The sequence below is a fragment of the Mustelus asterias genome, chromosome 5 (genome assembly GCF_964213995.1).
Source record: "Mustelus asterias chromosome 5, sMusAst1.hap1.1, whole genome shotgun sequence".
Taxonomy (NCBI): domain Eukaryota; kingdom Metazoa; phylum Chordata; class Chondrichthyes; order Carcharhiniformes; family Triakidae; genus Mustelus; species Mustelus asterias.
The window spans coordinates 98827012-98845154 of record NC_135805.1 but is presented as its reverse complement, the minus strand read 5'-3'; the positions used below and the strand labels follow the sequence as shown (position 1 = coordinate 98845154).

The window sequence follows — 18143 nt, the reverse complement described above, 5'->3', positions numbered from 1 at the left end:
GAAAGCTAGTGGCTAGTGCTACCAAATAAACCTGTTGGACTTTAACCTGGTGTTGTGAGACTTCTTACTGTGTTTACCCCAGTCCAACGCCGGCATCTCCACATCATAGTTCCATAAAAGCATTTTTCACATCAGTCGCAGGTGTTAATGTTTACAGTTTTTTGGACATTCTGATAATAACTGTATGAGTGTTGTTTTCTTTAATCAGTTAACTGCAGCCTACATGCCGACCAATGCTTTGGGGTAGTAGAGTCAGGAGAGACGGCAAGCATAAATTGCTCAAATAATCAGGAGGGAACATTGAGGAAAAGGTGCCTCAAAAATGGAATATACGGACCAATAGAAGACTTCTGTGTAGCACCCGAAATCAGTAACATGCTAAAGGTACTACTCCATTGCATTTTATTCCATTCTTTCCCTGGCAAGCAATATTTCAGAATTTACCTTGATTTAACTACCATATTCCTCTTGTAAAAATATTTCTACACTATAACAAATGTCAATATTCTGGTTCAGCCTTTTTGTTTAGGTTAGAAAATTCTTTGTAGCCATTTCCAATCCACTCTGTAGATTTGCTATAAATATACCTCAAAGCCCTGGTTAGACCAAACCTGGAGTATTGTGTTCAGTTTTTGACACCTTGGGAAGGAAATTAGCTTTGGAGGGCGTGCAGCTTAGATATTCCAGAGCAACACCTGGACACCAAGGGTTAAATTACCAGGAGTGGTGACATAAACTGTGCTGGATTCCATGAAGGTTGATCAAAGTTTTCAAGATATTAAGAGAACTAATATACAAATTAAAGGTGGGAGTAGTCCATTCAGCCCCTTCAGCCTGCTCTGCCATTCAATAAGGTCATGGATGATTTGGTTGTGGCCTCACCGCCACATTCCACCTACCCCGATAATATTTCATTCCCTTGTTAGTCAAGAATCTATCTACCACTGCCTTAAAATTGTTCTATGACCCTGTCTCCACCACTCTCTAGAAAGAGAGTTCAAAAGATTCACAACCCTCTGAGAGAAAATAATTTCTTCTCATCTTTGTCTTATATGGGAGACTTCTTACGTTAAACCCCTGTTACCTAGTTCTGGTCTCTTCCATTTGGGAAACAACCTTCCAGCATCCACCCTATCAAGTCCCCCCAGGATTTTTTATGTTTCAATAAGATCAACTCTCAATCTTTTGAATTCCAATGGATACATGTTCTTAAAGGATAAACACCCCCAGTCCAGTTATCAATCGAGTGAACCTGTTCTGAACTACTTCTAATGCATTAATATCCTTTCTTAAATAAAGAGACCAAAACTGTACATAGATGTGGTCTCACAAATACCCTGTACAACTGTAGCCATTCCACTTGCAATAAATGATGACATTACATGTGCCTTCCTAAGCACTTGCTGTACCTGCATGCTAGCTTTTTATGATTCCTGTACCACGATACCTAGATGATTCTGTGCCTCTGAGTTCTGCAAACTCTCTCTCCATTTAAGTAATAGGCCGCTTTTCAATCTTCCTGTCAAAGTGGAAAAGTTCATATTTTCCTATATTATTCTCCATCTACCAATTATTTGCCCATGCATTTAATCTACCTATGTTCCTTTTCAGACTCCTAGGGTGAAATTTTATGCCAAACGAGCGTGAAAACAGGAGAGAAAAATGCGCTAATTTTTTGGGCGAGTTCCCAGTCGCAATCGTACGGCACTTAGTTAATAAAAAATGCCCAGATGCGATTCTCACCAGGGCGGCGGGGAGAGTGGGGCCGTCTAATCTTGCCGGTGAAGCTGTTTGCTGTGCTCTTGGGGCACCATTGCGCGGGTACCAACCCCCCCCCACCAGACACTGGGAGCCGCCACCAATCGCTCTCTGTGCCAATCTCCCCCCCCCTCCCCCCCCACCCACCCCGGACTTCGTGTGTCACCCCCAACCCCACCGATTGCTGCCACCAAATCAGTGCCAGTAAGATCACAAGACGTGAGAAACTAGGCACGATGCTGATTTTCCATCTCTCGCAATAGCTTACTCACCAATCGACCAGTGGGATGAGTCAGTAAGATTGCACCCCTAATGTCCTTGTCACAACTTACTCTTGTATCTGTCTTTATGCCATCAGAAAATTTAGCAACCATCATCCTAGTCATTGATATAAATTGTAAACAGCTGAGGTCAAAGCTCTGTTCCCTCCACTCATCACATCTTGCCCATCCAAAACTGACCCTTTTATGCCTGCTCTGTTCGCTAGCTATTCTCATATTCATGCAAATCCGTTACCCCCCCTACACCATGAGCACTTATTTTGTGTAATAACCTTTGTGGCACCTCATCAAATGCGTTATGGAAATGTAAGAACAGCACATCCACAGAATCCCCTTTATCCACGTTACTTGTTGCATCTCAAAGAACGCCAATAAATTAGTCAAACAAGATTGCCCTTGCATAAACCATGTTGAATCCGCTTGATTTCAACAAGATTTTCAAAATGCCTTGCTATAACCTCCTTAGCAATAGATTCCAATTGTTAGCAATTTCCCTCTGACAGGTGTTAAGATAACTGGTCTGGAGTATCCTACTTTCAGTTTCCTCCTTCCTTGAATAGAAAGGTCACATTCGCTATTTTGCAATCTGATGGGACCTTTCCAGAACCTAGAGAATTTTGGAAAATTAAAACCAATGCATCTACTATCTCAATAGTCACTTCTTCTAAGCACCAGGATGAAGTCCATCAACACCTGAGGACTCGTCAGCCTTTAGTTCCAATAATTTTCTCTGTACCCTTTCCCTGGGTGATTGTAATTGTTTTAAGCTTCTCCATTCCTTCACCTCCTGATTCATAATTATTTCTGGGATGTTACTTGTATATTCCACAGTGAAGATTGATCATTTGCTCTTTCTTTATTTTTTGTTATTAATTGCCCAGAATCATTCTCTAGAGGACAAGCACTCACTTTATTTCTTCCTTTACTTTTTAAGGAACTCTTTTACCTGTTTTTGCACTTTAAGCAAGCTTTCTCTCGTACTTTAATTTCTCCCTCTTTATTAATCTTCTGGTTATTCTTTGCTCTTTCTGTCTAATCTTCTTGACCTGCCACTCATCTTTGCAAAATTATATTTTTCTTATACTTTGATACCATCTTTAACTTCTTTCATTAGCCGTGGATGGGATGTCCTTCTCTTAGAGCCTTTCTTTCTCGTTGGAATGTATATTTTGAATATTCTGAAATATTTCCTTAAATATCTGCCATTGCATCTCTACTGACCCATCCCTTAACCTAATTTCCCAGTTTACCTTAGCTAGCTCTGTCTTCATGTCCTTATAATTGACCTTATTTAGGCCTTGGACCACTCTTCTCTCCCTCAAGTTGAATGTAAATTCCAATCATATTATGATTGCTCTTACCTAGGGATGCTTTCACTATGAGGTTATCAAACCATATAATAACATTGTTTTTCCTTCTAAATCTTTTATATTATTATCTCCAGTTCATTCAGAACAATTCAGAATTAACAAAAAATCTTGGCAATCTGGTTGTGGAATTAGCCAACATTTCACAAGGGCAAACTATTTCGCCTGGAAACCTCGTAGCCACAGTTGACATCGTCAAGACCTTTGCATCAGTGACAAATACTTCTCTTAATGAGTCTGTGATGCAGGTAAAAAAATAATCATGAGGTATTGATCAAAGTCAAAATGCCCAAATATAATGTCAATTATTGTTCAAATTAATTGAAAAGAGTTACAATTATTATATTGTGGAGGACCATTGGTTCTGTTATTTCAACATTAGATCTAATGCTCCTCTTGTACTTGCCAACATGGTCACCTGCTTTCTGCTGACTTCCTTTGACAGTGAGAGGCAAAGGTGTGTAATAGTAACTTTCTGAGACCCTCCACTGTCATTCCACATAACATGGAATGTTACCTGCAATTCAGCCTTGAAGCCACTGAAGTAGCTTCATGTCCTGTGTAGGCTTCTCACCAGCAAATAATGCATTGTGCTCTATAGCTGTATGATAAATAGGGAAGCAATATACTGCTCTAGGCTTGGAAGACTTACAGCAGGTAACAGTTCCAGTCCCAAAATCAATGCCAATCTTCTTCCTTTCAACAAGTGCTAAATCAGTTCAGGAAACGCAAGGCATCAAATGAACAATGCAAAATCTACTTTTATAATTTACTCCTGAAGTTAAAGTCAAATACCAACAACCACTCCAAACATCAGGACCGGAATTCTCCCAAAAAAATTCTAAGTGCCAAATTCACGTAAAAACGGGAGTAACTCCTGCTGTTTTTTTTAAGCGGGAATCCCCCACACACTGAGCACTGCAGAGTGCCTCAGGGAGATTCACAATGAAATTCAGGGGGCGGGGCCTATTCCTGCTGAAGAGGCCAGCAGCATAGCGCTTAGCGAGCTACTGCTCATACACTGATCTGTCATAGTAGAGACCGGCGCACGCACAGTAGCCCCGCACTGACGGCCTCCCGATCGCTGGCCAGCTAGATCACTGGCCAGACCGCGACCCTGTAATGCTGCCCCTCCGATCCCCCCCATCTCCCAATCGCTGGCCTCCCCGACATTTCCCAATGTTTACCCCCCCCACCCCGCAAACCCCAATCTCCCCAACCACTCTCCTGGCAGTCCCGACCACCCCCACCCTGATCAGCCCTTTCCCTCCCTCTGCTACTGATCCCAATGCAGACTGAAAGTGGGACCCCCCCACCCATTGCCCCTCCCCCCTCCATAGGCCCCAGATCCCTCTGTTCCTGCCCCCTTGGCACGGCCCAATGCCCAGTGGGCAGTGCCAAAGTGCCTCATGGGCATTGCCAGGGGGCCAGGCTCGCAATTCCCAGGGGCACCCCCTTGCCCCCATTCACCTGAGGTGCCTCCATGGTCTCTCTTCACTCCAGCGGGCTCCCCATCAATAGGGAGTTGTTATCCCTGCTGGAGTGAACCACCCTGGTGGGGGTTGGGGGGGTGGGGGGGGAGGGGAGGGGGGGGAGGTGTAGGGGGGGGTGGATGTCTGACGTGGAGTTGATGACTCCAGAAATCCATGCCCCGGAGATATGTGAAGGCCGTGGCCCCCAGCAGGGAGCCCGTTAAAACAGCCTGAGCTGATCTCCCAGCCTGCTGCGCTGCTAGTGAAGTGCAGCGGCTGGGAAAATCACCTCCCAGTTTTCAATCTTGCAACAGGCATTTACCTCTACCACTCAAAGAGCATCAATGAAGCAGAATTGTAAGCCAATTGGAAAGGATTAATGACACAAATACATTAAAACATCATTTTTTCGGGAAATTTTCATTCTTAATCTTCACCATTTGGACAGTAATCTGAGAATGGTTCCCTCACACATCATTACGTTTTCAGTTTTTATTTCATACATATGTTTGTATAACAAGGGGCAGGAGTGGGCCCTTTGGCCCCTCAAGCCCGATCTACCATTTAATTTTAATGAAACCACGGCTGGTCTGATAGTAACCTTGGTTCTGCATCCCGCCCACCCCGATAACCAATCACCCCCTTGCTTACCAAGAATATACAAGCATTCCATTAAAGCTTCTCCTCATTATCAGTGTATACGAAAAACCCTTGGATCACAAAAACCTGCAGAGCACAATTCCCACTGTTGACCCTTCAGAAGGAACTCTTCAGGTGTAGGCAATAAAATATAACAAAACTTATTCCAACTTATAAATCAAAGAAAAAGATTTAAGAAAGAAACTTCATTACTTCAACACTTGAGGCCTCACCCTGGGCCATTGCAAGTTCTCAACAATTCCCAACAGGTTCTTATTTATATTAAGTCAGCTCGTTACCATTGGTCACACTATAACAGATCCAATGTTATCATTGGTTACATTGTAACACCCACTGTTAGTGAGATTGCATCCACAAATACCTACAAGTGCTGACTTCGTTGGCATTTGCAAAGTCAGCGGGATGACAGCCAGCAGATGACGGCACCATTGCATCTCTGAGGTCCACCTGCTCCACTGTTGCTGCTAACTTTGAAGGAATGCGCTGTCTTACACGATTCATGGACTCTTCCAATCTCCCTACAAAGGAAGCTTGTGTTAGAATTTTTAAAAAATATTTGAGTGATTCCCACATAGACCAGGGAAGTAGGAATTTCCAGCATTGGAACCCTTGCCTTCAGCCTGAGCTCTTCCATTATTTCAAGAGCAAACAGGGAATCCCAGTTGAGATCGGGGATAAAGCTCAGGCCTTTCTCTGAGTGATTCTGTCAGACTCCCACCAGGGTAACCAAGGAAACTCAGCCTGCACTCACATTTACAAGAGCATCAAGAACTCATAGATCATCTGTCCAGCTTATTAACTAGTATCACTTAAAATTTAAAATTTAAAACAAATTACTGCAAAACATTCTGTTTTTGACTGAAAATTAGCTTTATCTACTTTAGTTAACAGAAGTCCATTAATCATCACATACTAAATGGTAAGAATTACACATAAATCACCTGTAAGGAGTGTTTGGAAACTTTAATGGTGAGGAGAGAGCAGGTGAAAAGGCAGGAATTGCATCTCCTGCATTTGCGTGGAAAGGTGCAGTAGGAAGGTGTGGGTGTGTTAGGAGCGATTGAAGAATGGACCAAGAGGTATTGGAAGGAATGTTCCCATGCAATGCTGAAAGGGTAGAGTAGGGGGAGAAAATATGTTTGATGTTCACTGGAGGTGGTGAAAAGGGTGGAGAGTGATCTCGTAATTCAGGAGTCTGATTGGGTGGAAAATGGAAAGAAGAGGAAAACTACCATGGCTCTGGGAATGAGTGAGAGTAGAAGTGAGGGAGATAAGGCAGGCCTGGTTTTGGGCCCTGACAACCATTGGTTTTGGGGGGGGGGCATGGCGGGGGGGGGGGGGGGGGGGGGGGAGAGTTGGATGTGATCCACAGTTGAGACAAAAGGAAGAAAGATAATTTGCACCGGGAGGTTTCATCATCAGAACAGGCATGATAAAGATGGAGAATTTGGAAAATTAAACAGTGCCTTCACAGGAAGAAGGGTGTGAAGAAGGGTAATTAAGGTGGTTGTGGAAGTTAGTGGCCTTAGAGTGTACATTTGTTGATAACATGTTCCTCAAAAATGGAGACAGAGAAGGGAAAGTTGAATATGGACCATGTAAAGGTGACAGAACAGTAGAAATTAATAGCAAATTTGATGAAATTTTCCATTTCATGGTGAGAGCAGGAAGCAGCACTGATATAAGGGTATCAATGTGACTGAAAAAGCAGTGAGGAAGGGGTCCATATAGGACTGGAACAAGGAATGTTTCACACATCTCACAAAATAAGGTATTGATAAGACCCATGTGACTACCCATAGCAACAGGTTTTATTTGGAAGAAGTGAGTGGAGATACAGGAGAATTTGTTTCAAGTGAGAATAGGTTCAGCCAGGCAGGTGAGGGTGGTGTGGGATGGACACTGTTTAGGCTTTCTATTTTAAGAGCTGTCTTTCTCAACTACTTCTCTCTATTTATTATTCCAAATAAATTAATGAAGCATCTAATGAATCTGTCTTATTTTTTCAGGATTTCTTTGTAACAGTAAATGCTATAGTTGACGAATCTACTGTATCAGTCTGGAAAACAGCAAAAGCAGAAACCTCTAGCTCTCAATTACTAAAGTCCGTAGAATCATTTACCAGGTTATTTTCTCCGACTGAAAACACTTTCAATATCGTAAAACCAAATATTCAACTGAAGGGTATTAAGGTTCAGTCCAATTCTAACCAGAGTTATTTGGTGGATTTCAATGACTTAAAAGTCAGAAATATATCGTTAAACAGCACTGTGACCGTTGATCAAGAGGTATTGACAACACTTCCAGATAACTCCCTCATTATGAGCATTGCATCTGCAACATTAATTGACATCCTTGACCAATCAAGCAACACAGAAGACTCCAGAGTGAATGGCCTTATTGTGACAACATCTGCAGAAAGCAGTTCAATTCCTATTCAGATTAATTTCTTGCCACTGAACACCACACTTGATCCTACTAGTTCTCAGTGTGTTTTTTGGAACTATAATCTTAACGGTACCGGAGATTGGGATTCTATGGGATGCCGATTTGAAATAAATGGGCGTAATATTATCTGCAAGTGCACCCACCTGACATCCTTTTCTTTACTGATGTCTCGCTTTGCTACAAAAAGCCATGAGTTGACCTTAATAACTAAGATTACAATTGGGATATCTGTAGGGTGTTTGGTAATCAGCCTTATTCTAGAAGCAATTGTATGGAAACATGTGACCAAAAATAGGACCTCACTAGCCCGTCATGTAATAATGCTGAATATTATTCTATTTCTACTGACTGCTAATATATCCTTCACTGTAGCTCAATATCTGAAGCCAGATACAAAATTCTGCATGGTGATTGTTTTCTTCATTCATTTTTTGTATCTCGCCTTGTTTTTCTGGATGTTCATTCTAGGCCTGCTGCTCCTTTATCATTTGATTTTTCTTTTCAAAAACCTCAGTAAAGCAGCTATGGTGATTATCTCACTGACCCTGGGCTACCTGTGTCCATTGATAATTTCTGCCAGTATTTTCACAATTGGCTACTTCAGAAAACATTACCTAAAACAAGATAAATGCTGGATGAACACAGAGGAGCTCTACATTTTACTTTCTTTCAATGTTCCGCAACTGGCCATTGTCACAATCAACATCTTCATTACAATTGTGGCCATATTTAAGATGCTGCGACCAACCATCGGGGAGAAACAGAACAGTCATGCAAATATCAAAAATACGGTCAAACAAATTGCGAGAGGCACTGCTATCCTAACCTCAATCCTAGGACTCTGTTGGGCACTTGGGTATGCATTTCTGAAGGCAGATACCTCTATTGTCATGCGTTATGTATTTGATATTCTCAATGGACTCCAGGTATGTACTATATAATGCCTGTAATTTTTTTATTTTGCTAGTTGGTTTTATGGATGTTACACATGTAAAAATATCATTTACTAAACATGTTGTAACGGTATAATATGTAATGAGGCTGGGGCAATACTTCAACAAGAGCAGGTCAACAGCAGTGTAAGAGCTTAAGAACTAGGCGCAGGAGTAGGCAATCTGGCCCCTCAAACCTGTTCTGCCATTCAATAAGATCATGGCTGATCTTTTCATGGATTCAGTTCCACTTACCCGTCTGCTCATCATAACCCTTAATTCCTTTACAGTTCAAAAATCTATGTATCTTAGTCTTAAAAACATTCAATGAGGCAACTTCACCTGCTTCACTGGGCAAGGAATTCCATAGATTCACAACCCTTTGTGTGAAGAAGTTCCTCCTCAACTCAGTCTTAAATCTGCTCCCCCTTATTTTGAGGCTGTGCCCCCTAGTTCTAGTTTCACCCTCCAATAGAAACAATCTCTCTGCTTCTATCTTATCTATTCCCTTCATAATTTCATATGTTTCTATAAGATCTCCATTTATTCTTCTGAATTCCAATGAGTATAGTCCCAGTCTACTCAGTCTCTTCTCATAAGCCAACCCTCTCAACTCCAGAATCAACCGGGTGAATCACCTCTGCACCCCCTCCAGTACCAGTATATCCTTTCTCAAGTAAGGAGACCAAAACTGTACACAGTACTCCAGGTGTGGCCTCACCAGCACCTTAGACAGCTGCAACATAACCTCGCTGTTTTTAAACTCCATCCCTCTAGCAATGAAGGACAAAATTCCATTTGACTTCTTAATTACCTGCAAACCAACTCCTTGAGATTCCTGTACAAGGACACCCAGGTCCCGCTGCACAGCAACATGCTGCAACATTTTGCCATTTAAATAATAGTCCATTTTGCTGTTATCCCTGACAAAATGGATGACCTGACATTTACCAACATTGTACTCCATCTGCCAGACCCTTGCCCACACATTAAAACTATCTATATCCCTCTGCAGACTTTCAGTGTCCTCTGCACACTTAGCTCTACAAAGAAGTAAGCAAAGACCCATTATTAGAGTCCCAGTTTTGCAGTATTTACATAGTTAAGCTTGCACATGCCCACGACACAAGGAAGTACCAACACTGAACATAGGATGTGTTTTGCACAGATCGGTGCTCTGTTGGGCCATGGCTGGAAAGGGCAAGAGCAAATATCTACTATTCAGTAATGGAAGCCTTATGATTGTTCTTTTATTCTTGTGGGGGACTTTGGGGGGGGTGGGGGGGGGGAGAGTGGGTGCGACATTGATGCTCCAGTAAAGGTGGCAGCTCAAACTCTGATTAAAAAGTAGAAGAACAGGTCAACATGATGATGATGCGAACCTAGGAGCAAATGGTGAAAAAGCTCAATAACAAGATAAATAGATTTTGAATTGCATACATGCTGTCCCTCAAGCTATAAAAACAGCACACAGGATTAGTGCCTCCCAGCTATAGGATGAGAATAAGGACAGAATCTTTTTGAGGCGTCAGGAGTCCTGCCTGCCAACTGCAGAGCCAGTGATACCTGCACTGCCTCTTTTCTGGAAGGCCCAAAATCACAAGCTAATCAGGCAAGCGCAAGATCAGGGACAGGTCGTCCCCTGGAATCAAGACCCCAGGGAAGTATTGCCTATCAAGAGCTGCTGGCCAATCTCTTGTGCTTAACAGTGCCTCAGGAGAGGCTGTGTCTGCTGCAGAAACAACATCTATTGGACTCCAAAGATTGTGGAGGAACCCATGCTACAGGGAGTGAGGACGATTTTTGGAGGTGAAGGTCATGGCGAGAGGGCTGTAGGGGGTCAGCAGCAAGGACATCAGTGGTGGGGGGGAATCTCAGCATGCCCTCCCTTCCCGATGTCAAGTCTTTTGATCAGGCACTGAGTGCCTTTGATTGAAGGACACCTCTGGCGTTGACAAGAAGCCCACACAGGTTCTCCTGTTGTGCACACTGCATGGTGACAGGTCTGCCTGCAGCTGGGTTAATATCAGTGATGGCACTTACTGTAAGGGGAGCCAGTAAGCTGGGAAGGTTCTGATAATGCCATCATCTCAGCTAAGTACATGCATTTCCTGCCTCCAAACTTGCCACCAGTAAGAGCACAAGAATCTGCCCCAGTTTTCTTTTTCCATGGCATTCTTGCAATCAATATACTTGAAGTGGAAAATTCAGTATTGCCCAAGACTATGCTGAATTTTCACTCTCTAGGAATTGGTTTCTGCCCTACTATAGGGGAGGAAGTGAACTGTTGGTTAATATCCAGTAAGTGGTCAAGGTCTATTTTCCAAAGGTTTAATATTTAATAACATTGAACACAGGAGTTGGGACATCTTGTTGAAGTCGTACAAGACTACACGTGGAATACTGTGGACAGTTCTGGTCACCCTATTATAGAAAGGATATTATTAAACTAGAAAGAGTGCAGAAAAGATTTACTAGGATGCTACCAGGACTTGATGGTTTGAGTTGTAAGGAGAGGCTAGATAGACAGGGACTTTTTTCTTGGAGCGTAGGCTTAGGGGTGATCTTATAGAGGTCTATAAAATAATGAGGGGCATAGATCAGCTAGATAGTCAATATCTTTTCCCAAAGGTAGGGGTGTCTAAAACTAAAGGGCATAGATTTAAGATGAGAGGGGAGAGATTCAAAAAGTGTCCAGAGGAGCAATTTTTTCACACAGAGGGTGGTGAGTGTCTGGAACAAGCTGCCAGAGGTAGTAGTAGAGGCAGGTACAACTTTGTCTTTTAAAAAGCGTTAAGACAGTTACATGGGTAAGATGGGTATCGAGGGATATGGGCCAAATGCGGGCAATTGGGACTAGCTTAGGGGTTTAAAAAAGAAGTGGCATGGACAAGTTGGGCCGAAGGGCCTGTTTCCATGCTGTAAACCTTTGTGACTCTATGTTACTGGAATTTGTGAGATTAATAAGTATCTAAAAGAAAATAAATAATTGAATAAAATAATTAAGTCATTAATTAAAGCTCGTAGGTATGGCAGGACAGGTGATGTGTCGAGGATGCAACATGTGGAAGCATATGAATCCCCCATTGGATTCAGGGCAAGCACATCTGAAGTAAGTGTTTGCGGCTTGAGGAACTTTGGCTCAGAATAATTGAGCTGGAATCTGATCTTCAGATACTGTAACAGATCAGGGAGGGTGTTTTTTTGTGAAATTGGCAATGACACATTTTTAACATAGCAAAGCATTCCAAAATGCTTCAAGGCACATAAACCAAATTTTATGCCAAGATATATAGTGAGATATTAGATACATGAGATATTAAGCCTGGCCATAGAAATTGAATTTTAATCAATGGCTCTAAGGAGGAGAGAGAGGTAGAGAGAAGTAAAGCACCAACTAGAATTTTATTATGGTGTCTGACTGATGCTCTGGCAACCCCTGATAATAGTCTTCCAATGGTAAGTAAAGTACCTCCCGTATCAGATTGGAAAAGTATGTAGATTGGGAACACTTTTCAGCTAATAAGTTATAATATGACATACAGTACATGGACAAGTAAAAAAGCTATAATCAAGGGAAGTTGTAAACAATGGGAGTGGGGGAAAATATAACAGGATAAAAGAGGAACCAAATTTATCATCCCAAAATGGAAAAGTTTGTGAAAATGTCATGTCAGAGTAAAACGCACAAACAATTGATCATTGATCATGATCTGTGCAATTAGTTAGAAACATACACAGAAAATAGAAGCATGTGTAGGCCATTTGGCACTTTGAACCTGCTCTACCATTGATTATGATCATGGTTGATTATCAAATTCAATACACAGATCCTGCCTCTCCTCGCCCCCCCAAATCCCTTGATCCCTTTAGCCGAAATTCCTTCTTGAAATCACAAAACATTTTAACCTCAACTACTTTCTGTGGTAATGAATTCCACAGATTCACCACTCTCTGGGTGAAGAAATTTCTCCTTGCCTCAGATAAAAAATTTACCCCTTATCCTCAAATTATAACCCCTGGTTCTGGACTCTCCCACCATTGGGAACATTCTTTCTGAATCTACCTTGTGTAATCCTGTTAGAATTTTATAAGTTTCTATGCAATCCCCTCTCATTTTTCGACATTCCAATGAATATAATCCCAACTGACTTAACCTCTCCTCATATGACAATCCTACCATCCCAGGAATCAGCCTGGTAAGCCTTCGCTGCACTCCCTCTATCGCAAGAACATCTTTCCTCAGATAAGGATACCAAAACTGCACACAATACTCCAGGTGTGACTTCACCAATGCCCTATACAATTGGAGTTAAACATCCCTATTCCGATACTCAAGTCTCAATTTGAATATACTTAAATAGTCAAGAAGTTAGTTTATCGGTTTATTGATACTTCTCTTTTTTTTCAGGGATTGTTCATCTTGGTTTTTGGCGTAGTTTCTGACAGTAAGGTAAGTTGCAATCATTAGATTCCCCCAACTTCATCTGCTTTTCACATCACTTAAATGTTTTTTGTTCTGATTATTCCATTAGGTACAAGAGGCCTTAATACAGAGGTTTTCATGGTCGTCAGAACATTCACAAAAGTCGGTAAGTTTGTTTTCAGTTTCCGTCAGAATGTAGCTCTTCACATTCTAATTTTATTACCATATATCTGAGGTAGAAGACAACCTCTCCTCTTAAATTCCATACACCTCACAGAACATACTCGATCAGATAACCATGACTGTTGGAAAGATTAAGTACAATGGTGCATCACCAAATTTTTCATCATAATGTTTGATAATTGGGGTTCATTGATATATTTGCTTTCTGTCCTCTCTGACTTCCTATCAGCTGTTGATATGCCATACGAACGTGAAATGCATAGTAACTCTTCCCCCCAACTTGAGTCAGGGTCCCATTAGTAATTCTAAATCGCTTCTTTGGGACCTTGGTTGCTATCTAACACATGGTCAGATTATACCTGGAATACTGAGAGCAAATCGGGGCACTACACCTCAGGAAGGATATATTGACCTTGGAGCAATTGAGGAATTACAGTGTAGGTTTACTAGAATGATACTTGGACAACATGGGCGCAATCTTACTGACCGCTGCAAGCCGAGGATGGAGAACTTGGCGCTCAGCCAAATCTCCATTCATTGCATTTGGACCAGAAAATTCCGTCGGTATGCACTGCCAGAAAACTCCCCCCATGGTTTATCTTACAAGATGAGATTACACAAACTAAGGTTGTATTCCGTGGAATTTAGAAATTTAAGGGACAATTTGATCAAACTACTCACATTGTTAAGGGGAACTGGTAAAATGGATAGAGAGAAGCTACTCCTGCAGGTTGATGTAAATAAAAAGAGCAAGCACTGGAAATACTCAGCTGGGGTGGCAGAGAGCAGCAAGGTTAATGTTCCAATTCCAATATGACCTTTCTTTGGAAGAAAAGTTACTGAGTTTTTCCAACACTTTCCGTTTTTGTTTCAGATCTCCAGCATCCACTGTATTTTGCTTTTATCCTACTGATTGGAGAAGCTAGGACTAGGTGGCATAGTTCAAACGTTAGAGGCAAACCTTTCACAAGTGATGATTGGACTTTATCTTATTGGAGATGGTCATTGGCTGTCACTTGTGTAGCGTAAATACTACTTGCCACTTATGAGTCCAGGCCTGAATAATGTCCAGCTGATACCTATCCTTATGCCTTCACCTAACATGCTGAGTTTAGTTATTTCCAATTAAGAAAGACTTGCATTGATATGGCCCCTTTTATGACCTCAGAATGCCTAAACATCTTGTAGTCAATGAAGTACTTCTAAAGTACAGTCGCAGTTGTAGGAATATTATCTTAGACAGAATGTGATTCATTTTGAGTAAACTGAATAACAAGGTGCTGTTTAAAAAGGTTCACAACTTCACTTTGAATTATTCTGGTATATTTTGAGAAATAAGAAAAATAATTTAAAAGTACCATAAGATGAATGAATAAATAGTTTCATTTGATGACAGTCAATTTTGTTTATTTTTAGAAGCTACTGCTCAGTTCCACTTCAAATTCGCAGTGAACACCTGATTATGGGGTATTTGCCAACAGAAGGTCAGTACAATAACAAAATAAGCATTCTGAGTCTATATATCAGGTAATGGTTGGATAAAAATTGGGGGCAAGAAGAAACTTGTTGACTTACTGCTGGAGAACTGCCCATTGTGATTTTCAGGTGAACTGTTAAGTGTTTTTGCCACAAACAGGTGAAGGCCCTATAGACAGGAGGTACAGACATATCCATTCATGAATATATTCGAGTCAGTGCAGACATCATTGGCTTAGCAAAGCTAATGGGTGGTAAGGCTCTTGACTGAAATTTGGGCCCTTATTACCATCCTTCCCCATTTGAGACCTGAGAGAACTAGGAGCAGGAGTAGGCCATAAATCCCTAAGCCGGCTCCATCATTCAATAAGATCATGGCTGAACTCTCACACCTACTTGAATTTCCTGCTCTATCCCCATATTTTCAGTTCAAAATTGGAACTGCATTGACCTGATTGTGAAATCAAATAAACTTAGACCCATTCTCAGACTTCAGAATTGTGGCTCTTGCAGAGTAACTTAGGTGTCCAACCATGCACTGTGATACTTGACTCTTAATTGTTCCCTGATTCTTTTTTTTGCCCTGTTTTGGCCTTATAGGATCCTGGAATGTTACTCAGCATTGATGCTGAATCATGTTACTCCACAGGATATTCTACTTACATATGAGATATTGGCATTATATCTTATAATTGGCAGTATGAATCAATTATAATCATGGCACACTGGAATTCCAATGCACTGTGCTACTAACCTTGAATAGCTTCCGAATATGGGAATGGAGAGTGCAGTGAAATCATGTGAAAAGTACAAATTTACGACGTCTTGAAGCAGCACATCAGATTGCAAGGATACTGTCAATGCATCTTCACTGCTTCCACAGTTTCCAAAGTACATTGGACAATTCCATGGTCTGCCAATAAAGGCTACATTGATACTGTTGCTTAATCCCTCATGTGAAAATCTTGCCTAATTGTTCAAATATCTAACGATGAATTTTCTGAAATATCACTATCCAGCCAATGTCTGAATATGGGGGCACATTGAGGAAAGTTGACCTTTTCATTTATTTTGTTTGCAGATTATTTTTTACAGGTATTTTATTAAGTGTTCTTGCTTTGAGCCCTAGCATAATAGTAAATATTTTTTTCATGGCTGAATACAGTCAATGTCTACAGAAATGTGTGTTTTTCATTTAATAATGTGCATTTGGGTTCAAAATAGGCTGCTGGTTAATTCTAAACTGGAAAACAATACAAATCTGGAAATTGAACCTAAATCTCGCGATTATAATTTTTAAAAAACTTATAAAAGCACCTTACTGTACAGAACTGGTTTCACAAAAGGTTAAATACATTAGAACATGAAAAATATTATGGGTACAAAATGATAATGGAAATGATAACAGAGTGGTTCTGTTATGGGACTAATAGTGTAGTAATGAGTTCAAATCCCACAATGGCAGGTAGGGAATTAGAATTCAGTTGATTAAATAAATCTGGAAATAAAAAGCTTGAATCGGTAATGTTAACTATGAAACAACTAGACTATTGTAAAAACCCAACTAAGGAAGAAAACTTGCTGTATATCTACTGTGGCCTACATGTGATTCCAGGTACACAGGAAGATGGTTAGCTCTTGTGGTGTAATAAGCCACTCCGTTGTGTCAAAATTACCACATTTTAAAAAATCCACATGAACTGCAAGGTTTCCAAAAGTTAACTCACCACCATCTTCTCAGGGACAATTAGGAATGAGCAATAAATGCTGCCTTTGTCATATCCTGTAAATGAATTGAATAGTAAGAAATGCATCAAGCCTGCCTCACTCATGGGAGCATGATGCCTAGATAATCTCTCTCCCTTCCTGCCTCCACCACTCACACAGCCTGTGATATCTTGGGAGCGGCAAAACAGCAAATACAAACATACCGATCAATAAGAGAGCAAAACAGATGAGCCAGGGCAAGATTACGACACTGACTACACTTCGAAAGTATTTCATTGGCTGTGAAGTGCTCTGGGACAACCAGAGGTTGTGAAAGATAATAGAATATTTTGTGTCACCCAATGTGGTGACTATTTGCTGGGTTTCTACTTTTAAAAATCCTGTGTGTCTACAAATGAATATTCTTGTTAATGATTAGCAACAGCCTTTGTCAGAGATCATTTTCATTAATGATTATTTTAGATGTGTTTTTCTTGTACCTTTTTTGGATTTTAATTTTAATGATTGTGTTGGATATATTTTACTAAAACCAATTTCTCTATGGTGATTTTATGGATTAGCAATTGTAACAATGGCACAGAATATACAATGAATACATGAACTCAGATTTTGAAGTGTTTTGTTTCTAATTTCTCCTTTTATGCACTATTTGAAAATGCATCTTAGAAATAGTATGTACCTTTAGGAAATAGTATTGGTTTTAGAGTTGAATATTGTATGTTCAATTATGCAAGATAGAAGTGAACAGTTTAAATTATTTTCACTGTGACTTTTGTAAGATACTATTGTATCTTTTGCAAGTATACTATTGCAAGTATAAGATGAGTTTAGCCAGGTTAATAAACAGGAATTGCACCTGGCTAAACGTACTGATGTTGAAACATTGTGTCATTTTGCTTAAGAGACTGTACTCTGCATTATATTACGCAGATTAACATATATTCCATATAATTGTATTCTAATATATGTGATTATTGTATTCTGTTGGTGGTGGTTGTAATGTTAATATTTTGACTGAAAGCTGGATCAATTTTAATTAAAACAGGAATATAAATGGAAGGCAAAAGAGTACAGCTGGATTTCATTATGTTGTAGAAATTGGCTCACATCTTACGAAGCATTCCAAAGAAGGGGACAGAGACCTTTGCTCAGTGCCTTTGCTTGATCCAATGTTGAGACTGGGGCTTGGATTTTTATGTTGGGCTCAGGAAATGCAAGTCAAGCTGTTTATCAACTTTGGAAAGCCGAATCTGTTACCTCTTCCCATATTCCTCATATCTTTATCTCCAGGAGACATGGATGGACAGGGTTCAGGTTTCCTGACTCCTGAGGCTGGGTCAGAAGACTGTGGCTCCTGAAGCAGGCTGGATAGGAGGCCCATCTCTGTTTGCTGGGGCATCAGCCCACATTTC

At 40.8% G+C, this 18143-nt stretch overlaps 1 protein-coding gene and 1 long non-coding RNA gene across 2 annotated transcripts; both read left to right on the top strand.

The window, feature by feature from the left end:
• The first annotated feature begins 208 nt into the window (after positions 1-208).
• LOC144494147 (uncharacterized) lies at positions 209-7826 on the top strand. Its single transcript, XR_013497823.1, has 3 exons — positions 209-384; positions 3484-3654; positions 7548-7826. It is a non-coding gene; the product is annotated as an uncharacterized LOC144494147 (long non-coding RNA).
• A 33-nt stretch (positions 7827-7859) lies between these two features.
• LOC144494007 (adhesion G protein-coupled receptor F5-like) lies at positions 7860-17793 on the top strand. The gene is made up of 5 exons (XM_078213581.1): positions 7860-8912; positions 13330-13371; positions 13454-13510; positions 14944-15011; positions 16891-17793. The coding sequence occupies exons 1-4, from the start codon at positions 7860-7862 to the stop codon at positions 14977-14979; spliced, it is 1188 nt and encodes a 395-aa protein (XP_078069707.1). The 3' UTR covers positions 14980-15011; positions 16891-17793.
• The last annotated feature ends 350 nt before the right edge of the window (positions 17794-18143 follow it).

Bases quoted from the DNA above. Each gene is read 5' to 3' on its own strand.
- LOC144494007 (XM_078213581.1), top strand. From the start codon at position 7,860: ATGAGCATTGCATCTGCAACATTAATTGACATCCTTGACCAATCAAGC. The intron at 13,372-13,453 runs GTAAGTTGCAAT...TTATTCCATTAG, and splicing joins GCGTAGTTTCTGACAGTAAG to GTACAAGAGGCCTTAATACA. The intron at 13,511-14,943 runs GTAAGTTTGTTT...GTTTATTTTTAG, and splicing joins CAGAACATTCACAAAAGTCG to AAGCTACTGCTCAGTTCCAC.